This window comes from Anser cygnoides, chromosome 2 (genome assembly GCF_040182565.1).
Source record: "Anser cygnoides isolate HZ-2024a breed goose chromosome 2, Taihu_goose_T2T_genome, whole genome shotgun sequence".
In the NCBI taxonomy this organism is placed as follows: Eukaryota; Metazoa; Chordata; class Aves; order Anseriformes; family Anatidae; genus Anser; species Anser cygnoides.
Genome location: NC_089874.1, coordinates 36,614,266 through 36,639,648, shown reverse-complemented (window position 1 = coordinate 36,639,648; position 25,383 = coordinate 36,614,266). Strand labels below are relative to the sequence as shown.

Sequence of the window (25,383 nt, the reverse complement as noted above, 5' to 3'; positions counted from 1 at the left end):
GTTCAAATTATATACTGGAAGGTAAATAGGTACAGAAAATGAATTAAGCACAAGTAACCTGAGCACAGAGAGAAAAAACAAAGGTGAGTGGGCTCTTAAAAAAAATATTTGTTCAGATTTGTCCCCATACAGAAGAAAACCAGGGTTAAGGATTCTTCTTTCATTATTCCCTTTGTGGGGCTGGCCATGGTCTAGTTACAATATAAACACATAGAAACAGGAAAAATAACTGAAGACATTGGGTCTGTTTTCTGTAGATATATACAGACACAATTACAAACATATAATTCCATTCAGATTTTGTAAGAAAGAAACTGAAAATGAGTAGGGTTTTTGAGATACACTTTTTTTTCCTTCTGTAAGGTCAAGTATCTCTATGCCCATGGAATAGTGGTTTTTCTTTTACATATTGCAGTTTGTAAAAGTTGTTATTGGTGAGTTAGTAAATTGTTTAGTTTGAAATACAGTGAATTTGCACGATGCAGCTGAAACTAACAGGTAAGACATTCTAACAGTCTGCCAGTGCTTTATAATATCTTACTAAAACATCACAAACCTATCCTAATTTATTTCAAGTCTTCCCTCATTAAGAGCTCCTGGCATCTAATGCAGAGGCATGTCAGCTTCTTCTGTGCAAGATAACTAAATCAGGAGATGTTCTGAAGAGTGAGTAATGTCCAAGTTTGTTTCCAAATACTGCATTATGCATAGGCATTTTTTGTTTGTTTGTTTATAAAACAGACCCATGACTTTCTGAGACTATGATGAGTAGTTTTTGTTTATGTAAAGCAGGAGCTTCCGCAGCTGTTTACAGATGAAATTCTGCAAAGAGCTGAATACCTAAAATTACACTACAGACAGTGGGTATACACAAGTCAGAACATACACAGAACGAGTGGGGTTTCAAAGGATTTCAGATCTCGCAGATTTCAAACCCTACACGTTGTTATGCAGGTGAGGAAAAGGACAAATTTCATGGAAATGTACCAAAATTATTTTTTTAACCTAAGTTTTATGATATAATACACATGACAGGTATCAGAGGAATTCTGAAGCCTTTACAACTATGTACTCCATGGAAGAAAACAAGGGAATCTTTGGGCCTTCTTGGCAATGGGGATTCTCCTTTTCTTTGATCCGGAGTTGCCTCCCTTGCCTGATATGGCATACAGCAAATACTGTCTTCGTGGAAGTGTTAGGACTCTATTCTTGATGATCTGCCCTTTTCCATGTTTCTCTCAGATAAATCTCTACACAGTTTCTCCCTGTTCCTTTTTATTTTTCCTTAATATTGTACTATTGACCTGTGAGTTTTTTCAGTTTGGATTTCTTTGTGCGGCACCATTTTAATATTCCACTTTAGTATTCTAGAGATTCTGCTTCTTTTATTCCTGTCCACTACTTCTAGTGATGCAATGCATTGGTGGATTTGAACAAGTGATTCTAAGTAAGCCACGTGTAGCAGCAATCTGCTCAGTGGAGTAGAGTCTGTTCAGAGATATTAGGCTACTACTCAAAAACTACGTCCATTTTCACTAGTAGATGTTCTTGTAGATGGATGTTCTTGTTCTTTTATTCAGTATTGCAGTGGTGATATTCAGTCCTCTTGATCCATATAATGGGTGTGTTATTTGTATTGCTGATTTAAGCTGTCACAAGAAATCCACGTATATTTGACAAACCAGTGGTGGTGATTGAGAGTGATTCACAACATTCTTGCAGCTGAGCTTCTGACCATCTGTCATGGAAGACCATTTGAGAGGATTTCTAAGATGGGGTTTTCTTTTATTTGAAAACTGATCTGATTCTGAACACTGTCCTGTGGATCTCCTTTCCAGCAATGTCAGGCTCTGTAGTCAACGACTGCCAATCCTCCTGTCAACAAAGTTACCTGACTTTCTAGTCTTAGGGACTACAAACCATCCCTAGTGCTAGCAGCTGACTTTATGTCAAAGCCTTCTTCTCCCTAAGCTAATTTAGGGATGCCAGAAGGACACATCTTTTAAGAAAATGAAGAATTCCCTGCACTCCTGCTTGAACACAGGGGACTCTCTGACCCTCTGTACATTTTAGCAAGTGCATTTTTGCTGGAACTTATGCCTTGGTGCAGAATTCTCTGTATTGCTGGTATTCTTGGCTCAATGAAGGATTTTTTTTTTTTCTTTAATGGGAAATTCTCAGGCTAAACAGAAGGGAGTCTGTACTGAGTTTGCAGGCTCTAAAATACACAGCTCTCTGTGAGGAGATCCAGAAATGAAGGACCTGGGTTGTCTTAACTAAATTTTGATTTAGTGCAGAGAAATTGGACGGAAAATGTGAGATGGCACTAAACCACTGCTGTGTCCCACGTCTTTGCACTCCAGATCACTGATGTAAGACAGAACAGCCTTAAGGATCGCTTTAAATCATCCTGTAACTATAGCATCATAAATGATCTTCAGGGTCAGAGGATGAGAGAGTTTGACTTTCTGGCAGTTGTGAGTTCTGATGACGCTTCTACTCAAACAAAGAAAACAAGTAAATGCTTGTTTTAATTTAGGATTAATTTTTGTGAAAATGATACTATAATCTTGATACATTTTGGAGTGAACATCTTTTTTTGACTGACTTCATAAACTATTATGTCAGTAGATGCCATGGAATGCCATGGTCCTCAGTTTAGGAAGTGAAAGTGGAAAAGACAAAATTTTCAGAATTGGAGACTTCTGCATTTTTGAGAGGCTGTAAAAACTGTTAGACTGAAAGTTTCACTCTGTACTACTATTAGCTTTAATTAAAGAACAAGTTTACCTTTCATTGAGGTAAGCTTACAAAATTGTGTTATTTCTCTAACCAGTTATTTTAAAAAGTATACATTAATTATCCCCAATTGTCTGAGTAAAAAAGTATAAAAGGTTTTAGAAAAGTATGCTGCTATAACCCATAGTAAGAATAGAGTAGGCTATTTAATACCGATGTAATTGCAGGTTCTTTGAAGAGACCATTGAAACAGCTTGTATTTTAAAACTCCAAGGCAGGCTAACACTGTAAGAGCAGCTTATGCCGTAACATCATTTAAGCTCCAAATTTTCTGAAGTAGTCAAAATAAGGCAAGAAGATTCTTTTTTTTTTCTAGGTTACAGGTAACTGGAAGTACAGAGGCAGCTTTAATCTCCTGTTTATCTGAAGCTTTGTCCTTCTGAAAATGTGCAAGTCTCTCAAAAAGTTCAGCTAAGCAGGATTTCTATCTATTGTTTTGGGGCATCTGGAACTAGTGGGGAATACAGTACTTTCCCAGCTTAACATTTTATTTTTCCATTGCACCCTGAAGCTACACTGTGCACTGCCAAGAGAAAACTAATTCAGCAGTATAAATTAAAAATAGGATTCTCGTGACACAAACTGCATAAATATGTTTTACTTGTATAATGACTTTGCAGCAGTGATGTGTCTGTTGTGAATTCTTCTCAACTTGTGAGATGTGTTTTACATTGCCAGTTTGCAGAGGGAAACAGAAATAAAATGTTAAAAAATGTTACTGAAAGATGAACAAGTGATTTTTAGGGGAAGGTGTTGCCAACTATTTCTTTGTAATATTCAATTATCCTTGAACTATTTTTTCTTTAGGGGAAAAAAAAAAGTAAATGTTTCAAGTATGACTTCAATAGTTTAACAATCAGAACTCTATTAAGACTGTAATTTTAAAGTTTCACAGATTCACGTCATTCTTGTACAAGAGTCATAACAATCTTCTCAGTAATGCTCTATTATAAACGCAGCTGAAAACAAGAACTTTACATAAATGATACTGTAAATAAAGCTCTGAACCAAGCATTAGGTTTTCCTTACTATTTGGCAGGGGGGTGATATTTTCAACAAAAGCTTTGTCACCCTCAGAGAGCCAAAGACAGCAACTACCAAGTGTTTCCAGTTCTGACCTCTAGCAGTCCAGAGAGCATAAGGACAGAAAAAGCAGCTTTCAGGAATCCAGAACAGTGTGAGTGGATGGTAGCTATCTATCTTCAGATAAGGCCCAGCAGTTACGCTACAGTTATGCTACAGCAGTTAATTAGCACAATGTAACTATTAAGTCGTTAGTAGAAATTGGTTATTAGAAAGACCAGCAGTCAAAAGTTGTTGAATAGGGTCTAAGAGAGATGTAAGGAGATAAGGGATCTTACCAAACCATGACTATAAACCATCAGATTTAGGAAGAAATTAATTAAAATTACTCTAAACGTTTATTTACCAAAATTGAGTTTAAATGGGGCACGAAGGCATGGTGTTAGTGAAGAAAAGACGCAGACCTAACATACATATTTCTAAGCAGGTAATCAGATGGTCTAGGAATCTACCCATCCCTCAGTCTTGTAATGAGGTCTGAATAGCACATCCTTTTCCTTGCATGCAGCCCTGCTCTCTGCTGTGTGCAAGCATCTGCCTAAGCAGAAATGGTTGTTGAACTAAGGGTCTTCTTAGTGGCCTTCAAATTAACTTCTTCAAAAATAAATAAAGCACGGCCTACCAGCCATTTTAGCTTTTTTTCTCAGCTCCATTTATTTAAAGTATCCTTTAAGACAACTATTATCACCCCTGAAATGGATCTACTCAGCAATTAGTCCCAGCTTGACAAATCATTTGGGTCCAATTTACATTTATTTCTCCCACAGAACAAAACAACAAGGGAGTAAGTTCAGAGCTCCTTCTCTTAGTTTGTTGTATGAATGCCATAGTTTCTATCCCAGGAAAACCTGAATAAGAAAACGATTATTCATAATAAAGGACTTAAAGATATATTGGATTGGGTAAACTAGTGATATTAAGTTTGTTAAAAAGGATTTCCAGATAATACTTAGGAAACAACAAAACAAGAAGTACAAGAAGTTAGGAAGAGTAGTAGTTTATTCTACAACAACTATTTCTTATATGAACATAATGTATTTTCCACATCTGTAATACACAGATGGTGACAAAAAGATCAGTGAAGCTGCGATAAGAAGAGTTGAGCGTAGGACGTTCTTCGTTGTGGTTGTTCATGCCTGTGTCTTGAACCTAGCCCTTGTCCTTACATTGAAACAAGGCCCATAGCTCAAATCACGGGGAAAAAAATAAGTGACTTAACTAGCAACTTCTAGTGAAGCCATTAAGGCTGAATATCTATAAAATCAAGCCCCACGGAGTAAGAGGAATAATTACATAAAAATATACTGACCTGAATACTTACCCTATGGGATATTGAATGGCTCCTGACTTTCCAGCTCTTCTCAACCACTGCAAGAGTTAAGTACTCAAAAGGTCTAAAAATTCCAGAGAATTTAGCAAACAATGAATGAAAAGAGACCTGCAGCTAACTGACCAAGTTCACACATCAGAAAGCAATCACGATATTTTCTGTTACAAGCAGGTGGTTAACCATGAATGTTTATTACTTGATGGCTACAAACCTACTTTGATTTCTTTGTAGGTAGCAAGTGTTCTTTATTAACAGCTATAACCAGCTATTGACACCAACCCAATGTCCATCACAGTTTTGTTTTTTAACAGACTTAATCATGTACCTGTTGAACATGGTAGATCAGCCCTGAGAAAATTCTTATATTGAATGTACATTCAAATTAATCTTGACTTCCTACCTCAGAAATTTTCTATTTGATTTATGCTGATCTACACTGAGAGAGTGCCTACTCAGGCGCAAAGAAAAATATAAACTCTACAGTCCTGATGTTGTTAACAGTGCAGAGGACCCATGCTTACCAAAACCACTACAGGTTTAAAAAGGCCTATGTGCCTGACTACACAAATTAGCTTCCAAAACTGCAGCTTCCTAAAGAAGATGCTTACCTTGCCATATTACTTCTCTTCCCCACCCACTGTTGCTTTATGCCTTGATCACATGGACACTTGCACATACTTAATTTTGTGGCATTATTCATGACAGCAACTTGTGCAGCATGAGCTTCCAGGAACACATGGTCCAGGAACAACTCCTCCTTTGCTGAGTCAACTCTTAGTGAGCAAGTTTCTTCAGTAGCAAAAAGAAAGTGGAGACTACTCGTCTGAGACTAGTTGCCTCTAAAACAGTTACGCTCAAAACTGGCGTATCAAACAGCAGATGTCTGATACCAAACACCTCTGTATTACTCAAAGTTACACAGTTTCATAGAATGTTTAACAGCAGCAGCTCCCCAACCTTCTAGGCTACAGGTTGACTGCTGCTCTCCATCCTGAAAACATTCTGTGGACTACCACGTGTCTGTTACCTTTTTTAATGCGTGAACGGTACAACATTGTTCTGTGGTTCAACATCCCATGGGTATGCAAAGTTCATTTGCAAACTCTGTTTACAAATTCTAGTTCTACCTGTCAAAGTAAAAGGTTGTGTCACGTTATTTTTTCCAGCAAATAGGGTTTGTGCTTGCATTAAGAAACATATAACTGGAAGAGACAAAAATCTGTAAATATTAAAGTGATAATATAATATGAATATGAATAATATGAATATGAATATAATGTGTAAGGAGATGACTAAAATAATGTACGAGATAAAGCCTTTTTCTGTCACCACAAATGGTAAGTTCTGCGATACATAGGGCACTATAATCACAACCCAGGATTTTTCCTTTTTAAATGGGCAAATACTTATCTTTCCATCCACTAATCATTCTACTACGTTTTAAGGCTTGGCTGTTCTTTAGCTCCTGCAGCAATGCTAAGAACATCCCCACCTGCAATACAATGAATAAAACACATGTGGATTCTGCTTATCCTTATACACATGGTTAATTTTATAGGGATGAGAATAGTCTAGGGCTGTTATCCATCAGTGGGATCAGTGTAGTTATTTATGTCTAGACAATTAAGAGAGCTTCATACAGATTTTGAGATTTTTTTAGTTACACTTTTCCTCAAAATCATTAATGGTATTGTAGGACTATATAAATATGGAAAAAGATTATTATAAAACAGAAGCGGGGGAAAAAAAGAGAAGGCTTCCTGACAAGCACTCTCTCTTTTTTTTTTCCTTTTTAATTTTAAATAAAGCTGTCTGTGAATTTGAGCCTAGGGAGACCTTCATTAAAATCAATTAATCAGTCAGCCTCTCCGCTGAATAGCTTTCTGGAGACAAAAAGTCAAAATAGGTTTCGAGAGCGAGGTGGGTGCCTCCCGCTCGCTCCCTCCTCCTCCTTTACACCCGCGGGGCTGCGGCCGCCGGATCAGGCCCCGGGGTGGGCCCTGTGCCCGGGGGGACCCCCGGAGGCCTGGCCCGGCCGCAGGTGCCCCAGGCCCACGCAGGTAGGCACCGGGGCGGGCGGGCGGCCTCGCCTGCCCGGGGTGGAGGAGGAACCGGCGTGGGGCTGCCCGCCTGGCTCCTGGCGGGCGGCTCCCCTCACCTCAGGGGCCGGCCGTTGCGCCGCCCCCCGCCCCGTCCCCGCTGCGGGCGAAAGTTGGCGGCTGGCGGCGGGGCGCTCCCGGTCCCTGCCAGCCCACCCACCCCCGGCGCGGTGCGGGGCGGCCCGGGTGCCCTGCTCCCGCTGCTCCTCCCGCTGCCGGCGGCCGCCGCCGGGGTAGCACAGCTGTTACGGAGCGCCGCTGGTCCCTCCTCCCAGCTGCGGCTGCCTCATCTCCCCCCACCCAGCCCGGCCCTCCCCTCCCCTCCGCCGCTCCCGACGCTGCCGCCGCCGCCACCTCCTCCTCCTCCTCGTCGTCGTCTCCCCACCCCCAGCCTCTCTCTCTCTCTCCCTCCCCATCTCCCTCTCGCCGTCCCGTTCCCCCCGGCCCCCGCCTCTCCCCGCCCTGCCGCCGCCGCCGGCCCTGGCAGAGCAGGCACGGCGGGGGGATCTCGATGTAACACCATGACAGGCATCGCCGCCGCCTCCTTCTTCTCCAACGCCTGCAGGTTCGGGGGCTGCGGGCTGCACTTCCCGACCCTGGCGGAGCTCATCGAGCACATCGAGGACAACCACATCGGTGAGTGCCCCGGGCAGGGCAGGGGCGAAGGAGGGGGGACGCCGGGGGGGCGTGGGGCGGCTGGGCACAAGGTGCAGCGGGAGGGAGGCCGGCGGGTGAGGAGCGACGTGGAGGGCTCCCGGGGGAGGCGGCGTGCGGGGCACGGCGGGGTGCGGGGGACGCGCGGTGGCCGCGGCGTGGGGGAGTTAGTTTGCATTGGCAGGAGGGAGTGCAGAGACCCGGAGGAGGAGGAGGAGGAGGAGGACGGGCACAGCACGCCGCCTGCTGCTTCCGCCCCGGCTCTGGCTGTCAGGGCTCCGGGGAAGGAGGGAGGGAGGGAGGGAGCCGCCGCCGCGGCAGCCATTCCGCTTCCTCCTCCTCCTCCTCCTCCTCCTCCTCCTCCTCCTCCCGCCGCTGCGTCCTGTCAGCGCCGTTGCTAGGTGTGGCGGCGAGGATGGGGCGGCGTGCGAGGGGAGGCCGGGGCAGCGCCGGGACGCTCCGCTCGCCGCCCTCAGCCCATCACCTGCGGGCTCCCCCCGCCGCCGCCGCCACCCCGCTCCCTCCTTCCCCTCAGCCCCGCGGCCGGCGGGGCGCTGCCTCCTCGCTGCCTCCCCGGCCGGGGGGCCTCGTGGGCGGGCGGGAGCGTGCGCAGGGGCCGCCGGGCGGCGCCGCGGGCAGGGGGCGGCGCGGCTGCCGGCCGCCGGCCGTTCACGCCAACTTTCCCTCGCCCCCCTCCGGCGGCCTTGCTCCGGCGGCGGCTAGGCCCGAGGCGTGCCCGCCTGGACGCGCTGAGGGCGGGGAGGCAGCGCCCCGCGGCTCGGCCCCAGCCCCCCCCCCCCCCCCCCCCCCCCCCCCCGGGTGTGCTGCTTCGGCAGGTGTTGGCTCAAACCTGAGGCACCGATTTTCTTCTCCGCTGCCTGAGCGCAAAGAAAGTGAGCTTCTGGAGGTGGTTCTGCCAGGCAGAGCGAGTTCCAAAGCCAGCGTGGTGGTGGTGGGGATGCTGAAGTTTTAAGTGCCTGTGGGCCGCAGGCTGCTGTGCTTCGGTGAAAGTATAAGGAAATAAAGTGCTGCTACAAACTGAAACAAACACTACTTTCATCACTTCAATTACATTTTAATAGGCAGGCCCAAATACTCCCCCCCCCCCCCCCCCCCAAAAAAAAAACACCAAACTTTAAATTACAAGTATAACATCACATTCATTTAATGTTACGGGTCAGAAAGATGAAAGGTGTGCTGCTCCTAATTACCATGATGTCTAGGATGAAGTAACAAAACCACACACCACAAAACTGTGTAATTTATGACTCGGTGCGGTGCAAGTGTGCTGTTGTGATATTGCTGGCTCTTGGGGGGTTTTCTTCTGAATCTCAGATTCTTCGCTTCTCCTACGCTCTGTGTCACATCACGACGGGAAAGCTCGGGGGAAACGGTTACCCAAAATGAAAGCTCATAAGTCATCTGGTGTGTCCCTCAAATGGGTTATCGGCCCGTAGATGTCGCAGCCCGCAGGGTGTCAGAAAAGATAGAGTCCAGCCCATGCGGTCTGTGCGTTGCCCTGTAATCACTGATCAGCAGTTCTCAGACTTCTCAGCAGAGAGGAGAACTTTATCTGGAAATACTGTAACTCCTTAATAATTGTATATTTAATTCTGTTGCAAATATTACCTGTTTTTTTTTCTATCTCAAAGTTAATAAAGTGCTACTGATTCAGCATGTGCACATACATGTTACATGGCATTGGCCAACACGTGGAGTACGCAGAACGGACACTTTGCACATACGACATCACACATGCAACTGATGGTGTACTAAGTGGTGCAAAATGGTGTAAGGTTGCTTATACTTTAACACTTCACCTCAGCGTGATGGTAGGTTAAACTTGACCTGCCTGTGAGTACAAGGCACAGGTATGTTACGTTACTCGCCTTTATCAAACACCTGACAAATCAGTTGAGAGTTGCACCTGTTGCTCCAAAATGGATCCCAATCCTCACATGGAGGCCTCGGCTGTACAAGGTGGTGCGTGTGATGTGCTCCTGGAGCAGCTTGAAGGATCAGAGGATGAAAACTCACCCAGTACGGATTCTGCCAGAAAGTGATTTAACATTTCCAAAGGCAGCTTTGAAATAAAGGAGTAAATGCCTGAACAGGAGCTTGTGTTGGAACTATTTTCTCAGTAAGTCTGATGCAAACAAGAGTCCAACGCTTTCTGTCACGCAGGTCTAGAAATGTGCACCAAAATTTGTCATGTTAAAAAATAACTGTAGCTTTTGGCATGCAGAGCAGGGTAACATGCCATGTAAAACATACGTTGCTTGGGACATTCCGTGTGTGCTGCAAGAAAAAGAAAACTCGATTGAGTTATTTTCTGCTGTTACTTTAAACTGAAGTAGGAGATTGCAAGGCAAACGGTGTTGCAGTGCAGGTAACAAGCCTGATGCTGCGAACAGATCTGTGTGGGGAGACCTTTGTGGCATGGGCTCTTGATGCTCCCTCCGTGTAGCTCCAGTTGCTGCAGTGCTGCTGCTGTGTCACATTCCACAGGGTGGGTTAACAGTCATTCACATCGTCAGCGGAGTGCTGGTGAGGATTTGGTCATTTTTTCAGAGCTCAGTTGTCCCAGTAAAAACAAATACTTACCCAAGGGTCTTTTTCATCAGCCGTGCCAGTAAAGCTCAACTTACTATAAGGAAACACTTGTGGCATTTTGGGGATGGAATGCAGTTGGTTTCTGAGGGGTTCTGTAGTTCCTTTTCTTACTTGTAGTATAACATTCATGAATAATGATACAGTAATGAAGTAATTCATTGTGCAGTTCTTTTTTTTTTTTTTTTCCTTACATCTTAGGGGCCACCTGATAAATGACCAGTACCTTAAAAAAGAAAACCAGTGCAGGTAACCTGGGAGAGGTTTGCCTGTTGGATGAAACATTCACATCTGAGATGGTGATCGGCTGCTGCGTTTTCAGTTTTTGCATTTAAGTATTGCCTTTGTGTGTTCTGTTGCACTGAATAGTTATGCTAAATCAGGAGTATTGCTCTTGGGCCTTTCAGAGGGCCCTAACAGTGTTCTCTGCAATGAGAGCGTGTTCTGCAGGAGGAACTCCTGTAATTCTGCAGCAGTGCTGACTACCAAACAGGCTGTATTCTCATTTTCTGCAGCTCACAGCTGAAAACAGACATTGATTCAAAACTGTTGGTTAGTAATTTTTGCAATGTTTCTCTGTGAGCTTTTTCTACCAGCACTTTGTTTGTGCAACCTGAAGTGCTGTCACCTTCCCTGTATGCATGCCAACGAGGGTGTCTTTTAGTCTGCTTTAGTAGGTGGTCTCCTTGTCTCTTGGATTTTAGATACTCTATTCACTTGCAGGTAGCCTGGTTTATTTTCTGATGTCTCTGGGGTGGGAGCAAAAGGCCCAACTTACTGCTCATTGCTGGGTTCACGCTGTAGAATAGACTACATTAGTCCAAGACAGTTATTTACCCAAAGAGTACTGTGTAGAAGAGGGTGGGGCGGGGGGGGAAAGAACTGGAAAACCTAACTGCTAATTACTCAGATATGGCAACATGGCAATTTCTATTGCATTTCTTCTGTCCTGATAATGCCTTCATCAAAAGTTAGACTGTGTAGTAAGGCTGTGATGCTAGGAACAGCAATTCTGGTTCCACAGAGTGTTTCTGAAATTATATTGAAGTCTAACTTGGTATAAGTAACCTTCTGGGGCCTTGTCATCTGTTCTCAGAAGTCCAGAGGGCTACACACTTTCTTCCTGTAGTTTGATTGTTTTCATTAATCTGTGCATAGCTGATGTGTATCCTTTAGAGAGGAGGGTCAGTACCTCCTTAAAGCTAGTTCCTAATGTAATGTTTAGTCTGAAAATAGAGACAGGACTTCAGCTGAGTCACTTTATCATATTTTGACAACATATATATCTAATTTGATTTACATTTATTTTGGGTATTTTTAATCGTGTGCAGATGAGGTTGTTGCTTGTATGAGCCAGTATGTGCTCACATGTGCTCCCTTGTTTCATGGTAAATATTGACACGACATACACATACCTGTGCAACTGTATGGCTTACCTGGACAGTTCTGCTTTTCCTGAGACCTGTTGATTGCTGAGAAATGGATATGAATGAAATGAGTGTCTGAACATAACAACAGTGGGCCTGAAGAAGCAACACTGTGTGTAGGAGGAGACGCGAAAGATAAATCAGAAGACACATTAATGGAGGTAGAAGTTGTTAATTGTATTGTGCTGAAAATGGCTAGCAGATCTTGAAGGGAGAAAAACCCCAAATGTTTGCATATAGAATAGTCGCACAAACTAAGATGATCTACTGGCGCTGCACACACAAAGTGCTGTTATTGAATAGCTTCCAGCAAGGTATTTGTATAGTGGCCTTGGCTGTCAGAGCTGAGCTGTGGTGCTTCTCATTAAAGTTGACTGGTTCCCAAATACTAGGATGGCTCCTGCAACAGAACAGTACTTGCTGTGAGAGCACAGGCAGCTGTTTTTCCAAGTAGTAGGATTAGCAAGAAAAACAAAACTTCAACAAAAGAATAGTTGCAGAAGATGGACCAAAAGCTGCGTATAAAATACTGCGCATCTGAAAAGTTCAGGTCATATGAAGGAGGAAAGAGGATTCTGAAATTCTGTCTGAAACTTCGGCATCTGCTGCCTTCAATGACTTCACTTCGTGCTTAATATTAGGCAGTCAGGGGGCCAAATTCTGCAGCAAGGAGTTCAAGTGGTTTCATAATCCATCGGGTGAATGCGTGTAGCTTGCTTGAAGTTGGCCCTTTCAATATTTTCTCAGAAATGCTAATAAAGGTTGGGCCATGTCCTCACTTTTGCTGCAAGGTGTTGAGTTACAAGCTGGGTGCGAGCACACGCAAAAATGGCATTTGGTATTGCTGAGATGTTTGCTTTGCTCCCCTTTGTGTTGGGGAAACTTCCACCAGCATATTGGATAAAGCGCAGTGGGATGTCAGTGACAGCTCCTGTATTGGAGCTCACAGTGCGCTGTGTAAAACAAGCATAAAAAGATGCAACGCTTTCATGTTGCTAGTGATGAGGACAAGGGGCTACACGTGTCAGCACTGACGGGAGGCCTAGCAAACTTGAGCCTGGAAGGATTTTAACTTCAAGCAGAGCTCTTTAGAAGAACAGGAAGATGATATAGGTAGTTACTGTCATGCAACTCTTTTCTAGCATTTTGCTTAGTGTATAAATTAAAATGTGAAGTTGAGATTTGCTTTTCTGAAGAGGTGGTAGTTCTTATCCTAAGGCTTCTTATACCGCAAGCGATGCAGCAACTATATGGGATGGTTTTGGGTAGAAAATGTATAGTGGTTATCATGTCTGCTCTTCAGGGCGTGAGAGAATGTTTTTCTAGCCGAGCAGCAGTCCCTATGCGGAAATAAGGTAAAATAGTGTATGGGATGCTTCTTCCAGTACCTGGAAATTGGAGGACAGGCCTGTACTCAGTTGCTATGCTATGTAATGGGCATAAATGTGTGGCCTTGCAAAATAAATGAACAATTACACTTATTTACCTCAGCAGCAGTACCAATTATTGTTCATTGAAAGCAACTGACTAAACCTAATTGTGGCAATATTTATCTTAATTTAATCTTCTGTCCAGCTGTAATATTTTTTTTTAAATTTATTTATGGAAAATGCATCTCACAGTGATGTAGAAGGATGTATGTTCCAAGGATGTTGCTTACTCACTTTGCAAGTTGGTGTGGTGAGAAAGGCCATTCTATTTCAGGAAGGTTTTTCTATCTTAAATAGTCTTTTGTGACTAACAGTTCTGATCAGCACCTTTTTTTTTTCTCCTCCCCACTTGTAATCTTGAGCAGAGCAGATTTTGGGATTCTGTTTCATTTCCAGGTCTGTTTTCCTTTGCTCTTTGGGTTTGAATTTAAATTGTGATAAAACATTAAGTGCAACATTTGTGACAAAGCCTAGATTATATTAATCATATGGAAGTAAATGGAATTGCCATTAAACTTCAACTAAAACATGATTTTCGATGACAAAATATGTTCTTGTTCTGAGGTTACTGATTACATGGAGAGGCTAAGGCATAAAATATTTTTAGGGCTTAAAGTTTCAGTCTCCTATTTTATAGGAAGAAAGGGCTGAAAACAAACATCTGTTAACGTGTTACATACACATTTTTTCCTTTTTAAGTTTGAAGGCCTTGTATAAAGTCAATAGGAATATTTTCTTTTTCCTCTGCCTACTCGAGTGGCTTTGGGTGAGGCCTGTTGTGGGGCTGCGTACCGGCAGTTAGCAGGGACTGTTCGTCTTGTACAACAGCAAACCTAAATAAATACAACTCAGCAAATGAAACAAGTCGAAGAAACATCAGGTAACTTGTAGTGGTTGTGTTATACTTCACTTGTGCAGGACATACTTGTTTGGGGGTGAAAACGTATAGCGATTATTGTGGCTGCTCTTCAGGGCATGAGAGAACGTTTTTGTAGCTGAGCAGCCGTCCTTATGAGGAATGTAAAGTAGTCAGGTCAAATCTTCTGTTTTTCACCTAATCTTTACCTGGGGAATGTGAAAAGATGATATGAATAATAAAAAATAATCGAGGAAGAGGTGATGCTAAAAAGACAAGGAAACACGCCTGTCTAATCTGGAGGCAAACTCTTCTATCGTTCCTTCCTCTTGTATGATATGGTGCAAATATAAACAAGTTATCAGAAATATTTTGTGACAGGCTGCAGAATACTTTCATGCAAAACAAATAAGCGCTGGAGGCCAGCTGTTTTCAGTGTACTTTTTATATTGCCCCTGAATGTGCTTTTTTCTTTATTTATAATTCTTTTTCTTGAGCAAGCTATGATTTACTAAGAATTAATTTTATTTGTCTCTAGTAAACACCAGTGATTCAAAATTTGATAAAAATCTAAGTAGATAGCTAAATACACATTGAGAAAGTCATAGACTTAAGGTTTTAGTGTTAATTTGAAACAGTGACAATTAAAGAATAGATTTGATAAATTAGCTGTAGCTAACAAAAAAGGTCCTTGGTTTTAAGGGTCTGTGAATAATTTCACAATTAAAATTAAGCAACCAATTACTGTTACTCAGTGTCTGACTCTACACCAAGACATTTGCAAATGCTTTATTTATTATACTTTCTTTTGGTTATGAGATGCTAGAGTAATATTCTGACCTGTGGAATACAAGAAATATTCCCATGGGTAGTCTAATCATTTTCTTTGATACTGATTTTTGCATTTTTTCACCCTGAATTCTTAGGGTGCTCCTTCTTGATTATTTGCTGTGACAAAAACAGGGAGTGGATTACTTGAGCAAAGAGGCTGCAGTGCTGTTTGTGTCTCTGATGAGTGCCCAGACTGGAGTATGTTACTACTGTGGACTTTCATTTAAGATAATATAATACATTAAAGAATAATAAAAAAAAATGACTGAAATACAGCTGTTAGTTCCATTTCTGCCTTGTGGTAGAAGGACGAAGTAGAAATAGAATTTATTAGTTTAAGTAGAATTTATCAGTTAACTGGAAAAAGTGGAAAAAAACAATAGGATTTGAAGCCAAGCTTGGCTGTCTTATGACCCCAAAGATCAGAATTTAGTTCGGATGTATTTTGAAACATTTCTTCTGACTTTGAATTATAAAGATTTTTTAAGAGATTTTTGTGCAAAGCTGAGCACTTTCATTTTGAAATGTTGACATTTCTGAAATTGCTCCAACAAAATGTTTTTTTAATTTAGGAAATATTTGGACACTGCTGAGATTTCGTTCTCCACACGCACTTTTTGCTTTTTTCTAAGACTATATTGTCAAACTTGACTAAGCTGCAAATGTTTCTGTTCCTTCTGGAAATATATTTTTTTCCAACATATTTTGACAAATAGTAAATATTCCTTGAATAAAAATAGAACTGCTGAATATCTGAGTGTGCTGTGGAAAGTATCGCATCTTTCTTCAGTAATGTGGTCACCTTACTTTGTAGGAGGTATCCAGACAGAAGCTGTAAGTGGAGCTTTAACACAGAAATTGCAGGCTGGTACATATAAGACGCCAGAGATCCAATTTCACTGCTATCTGAGATTGGCATGGGCACATGAATGTGAACTCAGCCCCATGTTGTGATAGATGACTGTGGCATTCAGGGAACAAAACTGTCGTTATTTCACTCTTTTTTTTTTTTGTTAGCTGTAATCGTTCTGAGCATCCTCATCAGCGTGTGTGCGTGCTACAGGAATTCATTTAAGGGCTTCATGGAGACTTCAGATGCTTATCTGCTTGCAGGTGAAGCCTGCATACCAAGTTGTTGAGGTCTGCCTTTGCTTCCTGTTTGCTTTTGTGTTCGGTTCAAAGTACTGACTTAGATTTGAGTAAATTTGGCGACAAACTTGGAAAATTTACATCTTTTTCTAACAACCTGTAGAAGTGTTGTGGCTTCTGTAACTTGCGGAGGAGTGTCTGCTACCTTGCAGGCATCGTTGTTTCTTACACTGGGTTACCTGAGCACTCCGAGAGTTATTAAGGTCCCAGTTTTGATGTATAAAAACAAATAAACAAAAACCCACTCACCTGCATTTGCATTTCAGAACTTTTCTACTGAGGCTTCATCGTATGAACTCTTCATGATTAGGATAGAGGCGGACATAAGTAAGTGCCGTAGAGTTCCAAAGAAACCCCCAAATAGCTCCTCTTCCCCATAGATTTGTTTAGGCCGCGTTGCTAGAACTTCCTGACTCACTTAGTGTGTTCGCTAATGTGAAAAAGATGGATTTGTGGGAAGGGGAGCAAAACCTCTCCGCAGCTGTGACAGCAGAGAGAGAAAGAGGCTCAGGAGTATGCTGCTTTGTGCTCTCGAGCTGGGGCTTGTTCATCCAAGTGCAGAGCGCCATGGACCTGGAAGGGATAACAAGTTCACAAAAAGTTGCTTAGGACTACTGTGATATTTGGAGGGAGGAGGAAAGCTGTGAGGTATTTACAATAAACCTCTGGTTTGCACAGCCTTCCAGGGAGGAATTAGGATGGCCTAGGGTCCTCTCAGGTAGTTAGAAGCACTGTATGCTCCTGGGAAGAGACAGAGCATGGTAGAGGTATGGTTTGTAGAGGGTGGGAAGATAATGTTTTGTGTGGGGCTTTTTGTTGCTGTTTGATTTTTGCTTTTTCTTGTATGTATTTCCACTTCAGAGGGCTGTGCCAGGGAATCTCCTTTTCCCAGGTTCAGTGTAAGCCCTTGCTACACTTTAGAGGTGCTCTATACCTGTGCTGTAGGACTTTTCATACGTGAACCTAGCATTGCAGTTTCCTTGCATCTCAGAAAATCTCTTATTGACTAAATAATCCTGAACCATGTAAATGCTACTATAGCTGAGAAATGCAGCTGCTGTAGCTGTGTCAGTCCTCGTGCTTTATCTTTAGTGGTCACGCTTAACAGTACTTCCAAATATTGTTCTCTGTCCCAGGGCAGCTATCCAGAGAGTTAGTTATCTGGATGTAATATCTCATTCAGCTATCCAGAATGACCCCTTTCTCACTGGCAACTTTTGGTGAGATTGTGAAGAGTGAGTCTTCAGAATAGAGCAAATAATCCCGTCTTTGCTCGCAGTTGTCTTGGGGCAGTTACCAGGGCTCTCTTTAGACCAGATTCAGTGGGGAGATAAAGTCTGCATTGGACACGGTGATCTGGAACAAAGTTATATGCCAAGGAGTTTTAATGGCTCTCTGAACCAGCTTCCAGAGCCAGGGTAAATATCAAGAGCCTGAAAGCAGAGGTTGTTAAGGTGAGACGGTAACTGGATACCCAGGATGGGGAAAAGGTATTTGTTGCTGTTACCTTTTCTGGATAATTTTGATTACATTATTGTATTTTAATATGAGCTGGTTGCGTTTTAATCACTCTGTCGAAGAAATTACCTTTGAGCTACCGTTACCTAATGGATTTTAGCTCTGGAGCAATTTTCATATTACAGAGTCTGAAACCATCATGAAAGAGATCAGTGAGAATGTGTGTATCTGCTATTGCTTTACCTGAACTTTACATATACCCTTAAATGCATGTCAAATATGGAAATGAGTATAATAAAAATGAATATTAATTTATTAGCTTAATGAATGTTATGGTGATATACTGATTTGCTCTGTAGCTGCATCTTTTCCCCTTGATGGCAATCTGAATTATTTAAAAAAGAAAGGAAGGAAAAAAATCCAGTTCCTGTAGCAGTATTACCCAAATTCTGTGCTACTCCACTGACCTCTGAAATGTACTGCATATATAGCTCGTGACCCCTTCTGCTCTTGCAAACAGCACAGTGTGCCAGCAGCAGGACTCCTTAGTACCAGCAAATGTTCTGGAAATGAAGGAATGCTTCTTCCCTGTCTCTGCTTATTCAGAAGCCATTGCATTTGAAAACTGAATCCTCCGCCACCTTGGTTCCCCCAACCCTCTTTAATATTGGAAAAGAGTGGAATTTTGCCTGCAGTGGTACAAGTGACTGCTTAAGATCCTTGGCACCTCGTGAATTCAAAGCATATTAGTATTCGTAGCTCTCCGCTATGTGTGGCTAGAACTGGGGTGTGTAACTAAGCATACAGTTGTCTAGACGGTTTTGTTAACTTATGTGGTGAAATAATGCAACTTTTTTTACAGCCATTTTGTTTTACTAGACTTACTATATCAACAGTTAGGGAAAATAATTGATGTTGATCTTTCTGCATGTGTAATTTAAAAATATTAATTCTAACTGAAGACCAGCTAAATATTTCTTTCAGAAGCCTGGAGAGATGCAGGAGGTTAGGGTGAAAAGTGAGAGCAGAAGGGAGCTGGTTAGGAAGAGCCCAGATGTTTAGTTTGTTGCTGGCAAATTGACACAGGATAGTAAACTGCAGAGGTAAGAAGGAAAAAACTTCCAGTACCTGCACTTCTGGAAGACAGTTGGGTAGGATTAGTCACCCTTTCACAACAACAGCAACAAAAACCCCATACGTAGTGGGGGGTTGGAATAAAAAATATTTATATTTTTTTCTTATCTGTGTTGACATGTGGAACAAAGACATTTAAATCTCTCTTCTGTTAATCTCCTGGCTGTTTCCTAAACTAGGAAGATGCTGCCCCACTCATACCCTGCCACCTGACTTTTCTTCCGTCAAACCCTGACGGAAGGAGAGGGATGATAAATTCCACGTCTATTTATTGCTGTCCTTGTAGGAGGGTCTGCTCAGGCACTGTATAGCTTTTGATAAATAGTTATGTTCAGTAGTTCTGGTACCCATACAGACCACGTATTTTGGTTTTGGTGACCCAAGGTGGTTTGCCCTTTGCATAATAAATGTCCACTGAGAATGTATTCTGTTTTAGAGCTGGTAGACATGTTTTAGGATTTTTAGGCAAATGAGAAATTGTCTACTGTTCTGTTACTGCTTTTCAGAAAATCTCTAGCCTGTGGTTGTGCTCACCTGTTGCTAACCCTTCTGACTGTTCTTTTTGTTCTCTGCTGCTCCACAGGTGAGTGGTTTAGTTTTCCCCATCAGAGTTGGAGCCGTTCTGTCACAGCTGCTGCTACTGCTCCTCTGTCCTGGAACCACTGAACCACTTCATCATGTAAAATCTCAAAGCCTTCTTTACTTGTGAATGCTCATTGTTCTGATTTATTGATTTTTGATTCTCTACAGGGCAAGTGCAGCTAGGAACAGGTTGCTTACATAGGTATAATAGTATGATATAATTTATTTGTACTGATTAGGCCCATGTGTTACTAAGTGAACCCTGTAAACTCAGAAGGTTCCTTTTCCATCTTCGCCAAACGTCTATGCTTGTCTCTCAGTTTGAAGAACTAATGCTGAAATACCAAGTTGCGGGGTCAAAGAGACTCCAGTCTGCATATACCGGGTGCATATATTGGGTGCGTTCTTTCCTAATGCCTGACAACTTCTTCCTGATTTTCACCCTTCTAGAGAAAGCAGAGTATAGCAAGGAGTAAAGAAGGAAAAAATACGAAGTTGAAGCAAGGAACAGAAGGAGTTTGTGAAAGACAAGTCTGGTTTTTTTGTTTGTTTGTTTGTTTGTTTGTTTTTAATAAGCTCTTTAACAGGCAGTCAGTCTCAGCTGGAGTGTTTGAATCCCAGAAGCTGGGCAGAGTTACCCGCCTGAACAGAATCCAAGTTTTTTCTTGCCAGTCAGAGACACCCCCAATTCAGGAACAACTATACTGGCTACTCATTTTCTGCAGGCTCACTTTGGGAGTGGATGGTCAGGGATGTTCATGCAGTTTGCTTGAGGTGTGTACTTGACCAAGATTCAGCATTCTTAAAACATGCCTAAAGTATCCTCAGTATACTGCCCTCAGTCAATTAGCTTTGAAAATGCCTATAGTCCATATTACTATAAATCTTCACATTGGGTCATCTCTATAGGTTATTTTATCTACCTTAGCTCTCAAGCTGAATCCCTCTTGGTATTAAGAATTTTTCTTCTCTGCAGGTAATCTGTCTAGATACTTTCTTATTTAATTCACTTGGTCTAGATCACACTTTTAAGAGCAGCATTAATGATCTTGATGTAGATCGTTTCTCTCCATATTTTCATCCTGAAGCACAACTTCATGTACCTGAGACTTGAATTTTTTTGCTTGGCTTTCCTGCTCAGAATGCTGAGAACCTGAATACTTGCTCCAAAGGGCAGAGTTCAGAGAACTGGTGTTCAGAACGGTGAGAAAGCGACTGTGTATGCTGAAGCACTCTTCGTGAAAAAATAGTGCATCTTCTTGTCAGATATGACATATCCTTTTCCTGTTCCTTCAAGAACACAGTAGACTTTCCCTTAAGGTCAGTTTTAAAGTCATCACGTTTGGAGTCCTTGGATTTGCTGTAAGTTGGACTGGCAGTTGCCCATCCCTTCTAAACAAACATTGTTCTATTGCTGTTGTAGCAGAACTGCTTTTTTTCTCTGTCTCCTCCCCACTCTCCTGCCCTCCCAGTGATTCCACAGCAGAATAGATCTCTTTCCAAGATAATAAAGGCTTTTCCTTCTGGCTACTGCTTGGTTACTTTCCACCTTGTTGTCACAGGTAGGTGGCTTAGTAAAAAAGGCTTCCTAATAATAACCTCTCTGGCAGGTAGTCTGCAGCTAGTTTAGTGAACAAGTTGTAGCTTATGTGAACCTCCTGTCCTGACTTTTTTTTTTTTGACTGGTTTCCTCATCATGAGTCCATTACAGCTTTCCACCTTTGAACCTCTGAAGTGAAGCAACCACACGTCTTGGATGATGGAAGTTAGAATGTATTAGGCAGAACTGATGACAAGCGTTCGGGAAAGCAAAGGTTTGGATTTTTATTTTTTTTTTCTAACTTCTCACTAAAAGCAGAACATAAGCCCAGAGACCTTTACCAGAAGGTGATGGAAGGTGAGACTTCCATCTTATGAGTCTGAGGCAAGGAACTGGCTGCCCCCCATGTTAATACAATGCAACAGGTTGAACTGCTCTGTATTGTATATTTTGAACCCCAAAATGTTTTACAGCATGGCAAAGGAGGTTTGCTTTCTCAGTTGGTACCCATGCTGTGCAGTGGTCTCATCTTAAGTACTGTACATTGTTGTTGATCCGTAGGTATATGAAGCTGAAGTCTCAGTCATTCTGTTTCCTTGTACTCTGCTAGTTAGTCTTATGGTCTTATAGTTAGTCTTATGGTTAGTCTTATAGTCCATGGCTATGCAGCAGGATGTGAAAAAGGACTCCGACAATCACAACAGCTCATCATATCCTAACAGTCATGAGTTCACCTGGCCAGAACAAAATACTGCCCCTTCCAGTTGCACGTATATCCGTGTGACTTAGACAAACAGTAGTTTGTATGGTATCTCACATAACGTCTTACGGTGGGATATATTCACTGTTTGTTATCTCCAGTTGCATAGGTGATTTCTGGGCTGTGCATCCAAAAGAATAGCACAACTATGACATTGCTCTGTAATACTTTATCCTGTATCTGTCGATACTCTCTGAGTTTCCTCTACTTGAGGAGGGGAGAAATAGTGATTTGTGTTAGGGGGAGAGGAGTATACTAGTTCTTGCACGTTCACCATAAGATACTTTTGTAGAAGGGTTTATATCTAGGGACTGCTGAACTCTTCATCCTCTGAAAACTGCGTTGCCTTTTGCAGTGCCATCTTTTGGTACTGACTGCTTTTTAAAATAGACATACATGGTTTAGTTAAACAAAGCTGTTTCATCGTTACATGGCGGAGCCATAGGAAATGTTTATACTGGCAGACAAATGAAGCTTGGAAGCTATTCCAACCTGATGACCTGGGGAAAGAAAAGTTGTGGTAATGAGAGGTAGATTTATTTAGAGTCTGCTCCATCCTCCCTTCGTGGATGTTGAGAATGGAGGCAGTGCAGAGAGCGCACAGAGTTATTTCTGTGCTGGGGAAGAGATTCGAGAACGTTACGTGAGTTACAAAAGTTTTCCTAATCATTACATTTACTAGTTATTTGATGGACATGTTAATATACCAGAATCTTGTTTAGCTGTAATCTTGTTTCTGTTGCTTAGGATGTGTTGTAATATGAAAGACATCCAGTAACGATGACGTGACCTTACCAGAACGGCTTGAATAACACAGTTGCTGGCTTGGGGAGACACAGACTTTTTAACAGATATCTTGGTTGGAGAAGAACTGAGAAAAGTCTGTGTATCTGCCTTTCACAAACATGTAGTAGTAATGAGATAGGCTGCGAAGTGCATATTTGTCAGTTGTGTTCGAGAACTCAGATAACGACAGTGATGGGCCCGATTTAAGGAATTAGATAAATGGAATAGTGGCTTGTGGGGTTTTGTATTTGGTCGGGGATTGAATTTGAGGATTGATTATGGGCATTTCCTGAGATTGAACATGTTCTTACACATTTTGTATTCTTTGGGTCTCATACCGGGCATGTGCGTGTATGTGATCAGCTGATTTTCATGTTTTAGTTTTGAGGGAGCAGCTCATGCAGAAGCCTTCTGATGAGGAGTGAAGATTTTGAGATACATGCAGTCTTTTTCTGCTGATGTGCACTTGTTGTGGTGTCAATACTACCAGCTTGAACTGGATGTGGGAAAATGAAAATAGTGCTCCATGATTCCTGGACATGGCTTACTTGCACTGCACTCTGTAGCCAACTGTGAGCACGAGGGATCTGGCTTTACATTTTCTTTTTCAGCATATATCCAGTGTTCCTATAGAAATGAATATGCCAGATATGACTTCTAAAGATCACCAGTGCCTCACCACTAGGTAGAGATTTCTGCATTGTTTCAACTTCATATTTTCTTCTCTGTGTACAGCTTTGAAGTTGCACACAGTTGCTGTGGATCGAGGATTTAGTCCTCTATGATTTGACATTTCCCTCTGCTTCCACTGACATGATGAACAGATTATATTGCTTGTAAGAGATGGCCAACACATTGCTGTGCATGTGGACTACAGAGATTAATCTGCTTATCAAATACAGTATAGTAGTGGAATTTGCATGTTTTTAACTTCATGTAACTGTGAACCAGCATTGCTGTTGTGGATTCTGTACAGGGGGGTGAAGGAAATAGGAAGGCCTGTTGCAAAGCAGACTGGAATAAGATAAAAGCCACTCTTGTCTACACAATGTTAATAGGTCTAGGCTATTACAGGATTCGAATTGCTTGTTTTGCCATCTGATCTCCTCCTTCATGGCATTTCCACTTGGTGTAATAGATCTTGAACTTTCGCTTTGGCACCAATGCATTAGAAGAATAAAATGGCAAATCTGTGTGGTGGTGTCGGGGGTTGTGTTCTGGGTATGTGCCTTTTTTTTTTTTTTAACTCACTGACACCTTCCTTTTTTTTTTTTTCTAAATCTTTCAACAAGTAGTAAAACTGGTGAAAATCATAATTCTCAGACTTTGTGACCACTGTGTAAGTGAAAATACTGGCAGCAAGGCTGCGTCGCCTCCCAGTGACAAGAGTTGTTTGGAGATGCCACAGGTGTGTGGGCAGGAAGGATTCGCACGCTCACAGAACAGAGAGGTAATTTGCACCTCTGAAAACAGTCTTTTGGTGACCCCTGACACTTTTGGATTGTGCATGGGTGACTTCTCCACTATAAAGATCCCAATCTGTATATCAGGAGATGTAGCCTCATAACTAAGCCTACACATAAGTATATAAAAATGAACATATATATGCATGAAGAATGTTTACTTTTCCTTTGTCTACATGTAAGTGTGTTGCATGCAAATAAATAATTTGTTTTGGGTAGGAAACTGAAGTCTAATTCCTCTTTCAAGTTGGGGACATCATAGAATTCAAAATGAGTTTTACTCAGAGGAGTATGCAAATACTTAATATTTCTGATTACTGTTTCTTTTTTTAAAACACATTTACAATAACTCTTGCCTTTGTTTTTCTGTATCACACAAATCTTGCTGTTGAGCCTTTGATAGCTATGTCGGCTCAATTGATTGTGAAAGAGAAAATCTTAAGCGATCAAAATATGTGGGCAGGTGAGGTGAACCATAAATATTTATTCCAGCAGCCAAGTAATTTAATTTCTAAGCTTTGTGTTGTGTCTGTGAGCTTTAATTACAGAGCAGTATCTGTGAGACCACTTCTGAATCCAAAGTTGATTAAGTACTCAAGAACTTCTTATTTATATTAGCTGCTATATTTATAGTTATTTCTTGCTGTCTTTTGACTTTTTTATTTTATAAATATATATTTATTTCATTCTGTAACCTTTCCTCTTCTGTGTGTATTTGGACCAGAAGAATGTGCCAGAAATGGCCCTAAGAAGGCGAGGGAGAGAGAGATTCCAGATCAGCAAGAGTGCTGTTTCTGACTGTGTTTCTGTTGTTTTATCTGTTGAAGGAGTGCTTTATTGCTTTTTAATCATCTGGGATTATATTTGACTTTGTGTTGAATAATAAGAACGTGCTGCTGCTAGGTTGTCTCTGCAGAAAGAGAGGAACTGGATGAAGAGAAAATTGATGAATAAAATGTAAGCAGTGGTGGGACTAAAAGGGATGCTCTTTCCTGTAGCTAGCAAATCTTCCTGTCTTTTATTTTGTTTTTATTGATTTTTTTTCATGCCTTGTGTATCCTCTCTGTTCTTCAAGAACTTAGGAATTCAAGTAAGCAGAGTCTGCTGCAGGGGGAAAAGGTCAGATATGCCGCTTGATACGTTTGCTCGTCAGAACAGATTAGTTAGGATCCCGAATAATTGTTTCCCACCCAGAAAGTAATGTCAAGTTGTGAAGACACCGAGGATCCCAATGAGTGCTGATTAGCAACTGTTTCCTTCGTGAATGTCACTTGTCTCATCCTTGTACTCTCGGTGTGCTTATCAGCGTCTGCCTTCCCCGGACAGGGGACACTGATGGGGTCACTTTTCTCTGAAGCCACCTGCGCGGCAGTGCACAGTGCTGCAGAGCTG

At 42.0% G+C, this 25,383-nt stretch overlaps 1 protein-coding gene across 1 annotated transcript in view; it reads left to right on the top strand.

Annotated features, from left to right (window-relative positions):
* Positions 1-7,452: 7,452 nt before the first annotated feature.
* The window catches only part of JAZF1 (JAZF zinc finger 1), a 190,536-nt gene continuing 172,605 nt past the window's right edge, over positions 7,453-25,383 (top strand). The window contains exon 1 of the mRNA XM_066991859.1: positions 7,453-7,947. Coding sequence (XP_066847960.1) covers positions 7,833-7,947 — 115 coding nt within the window. The 5' untranslated portion in view covers positions 7,453-7,832. The remainder of the gene's footprint in view (positions 7,948-25,383) is intronic.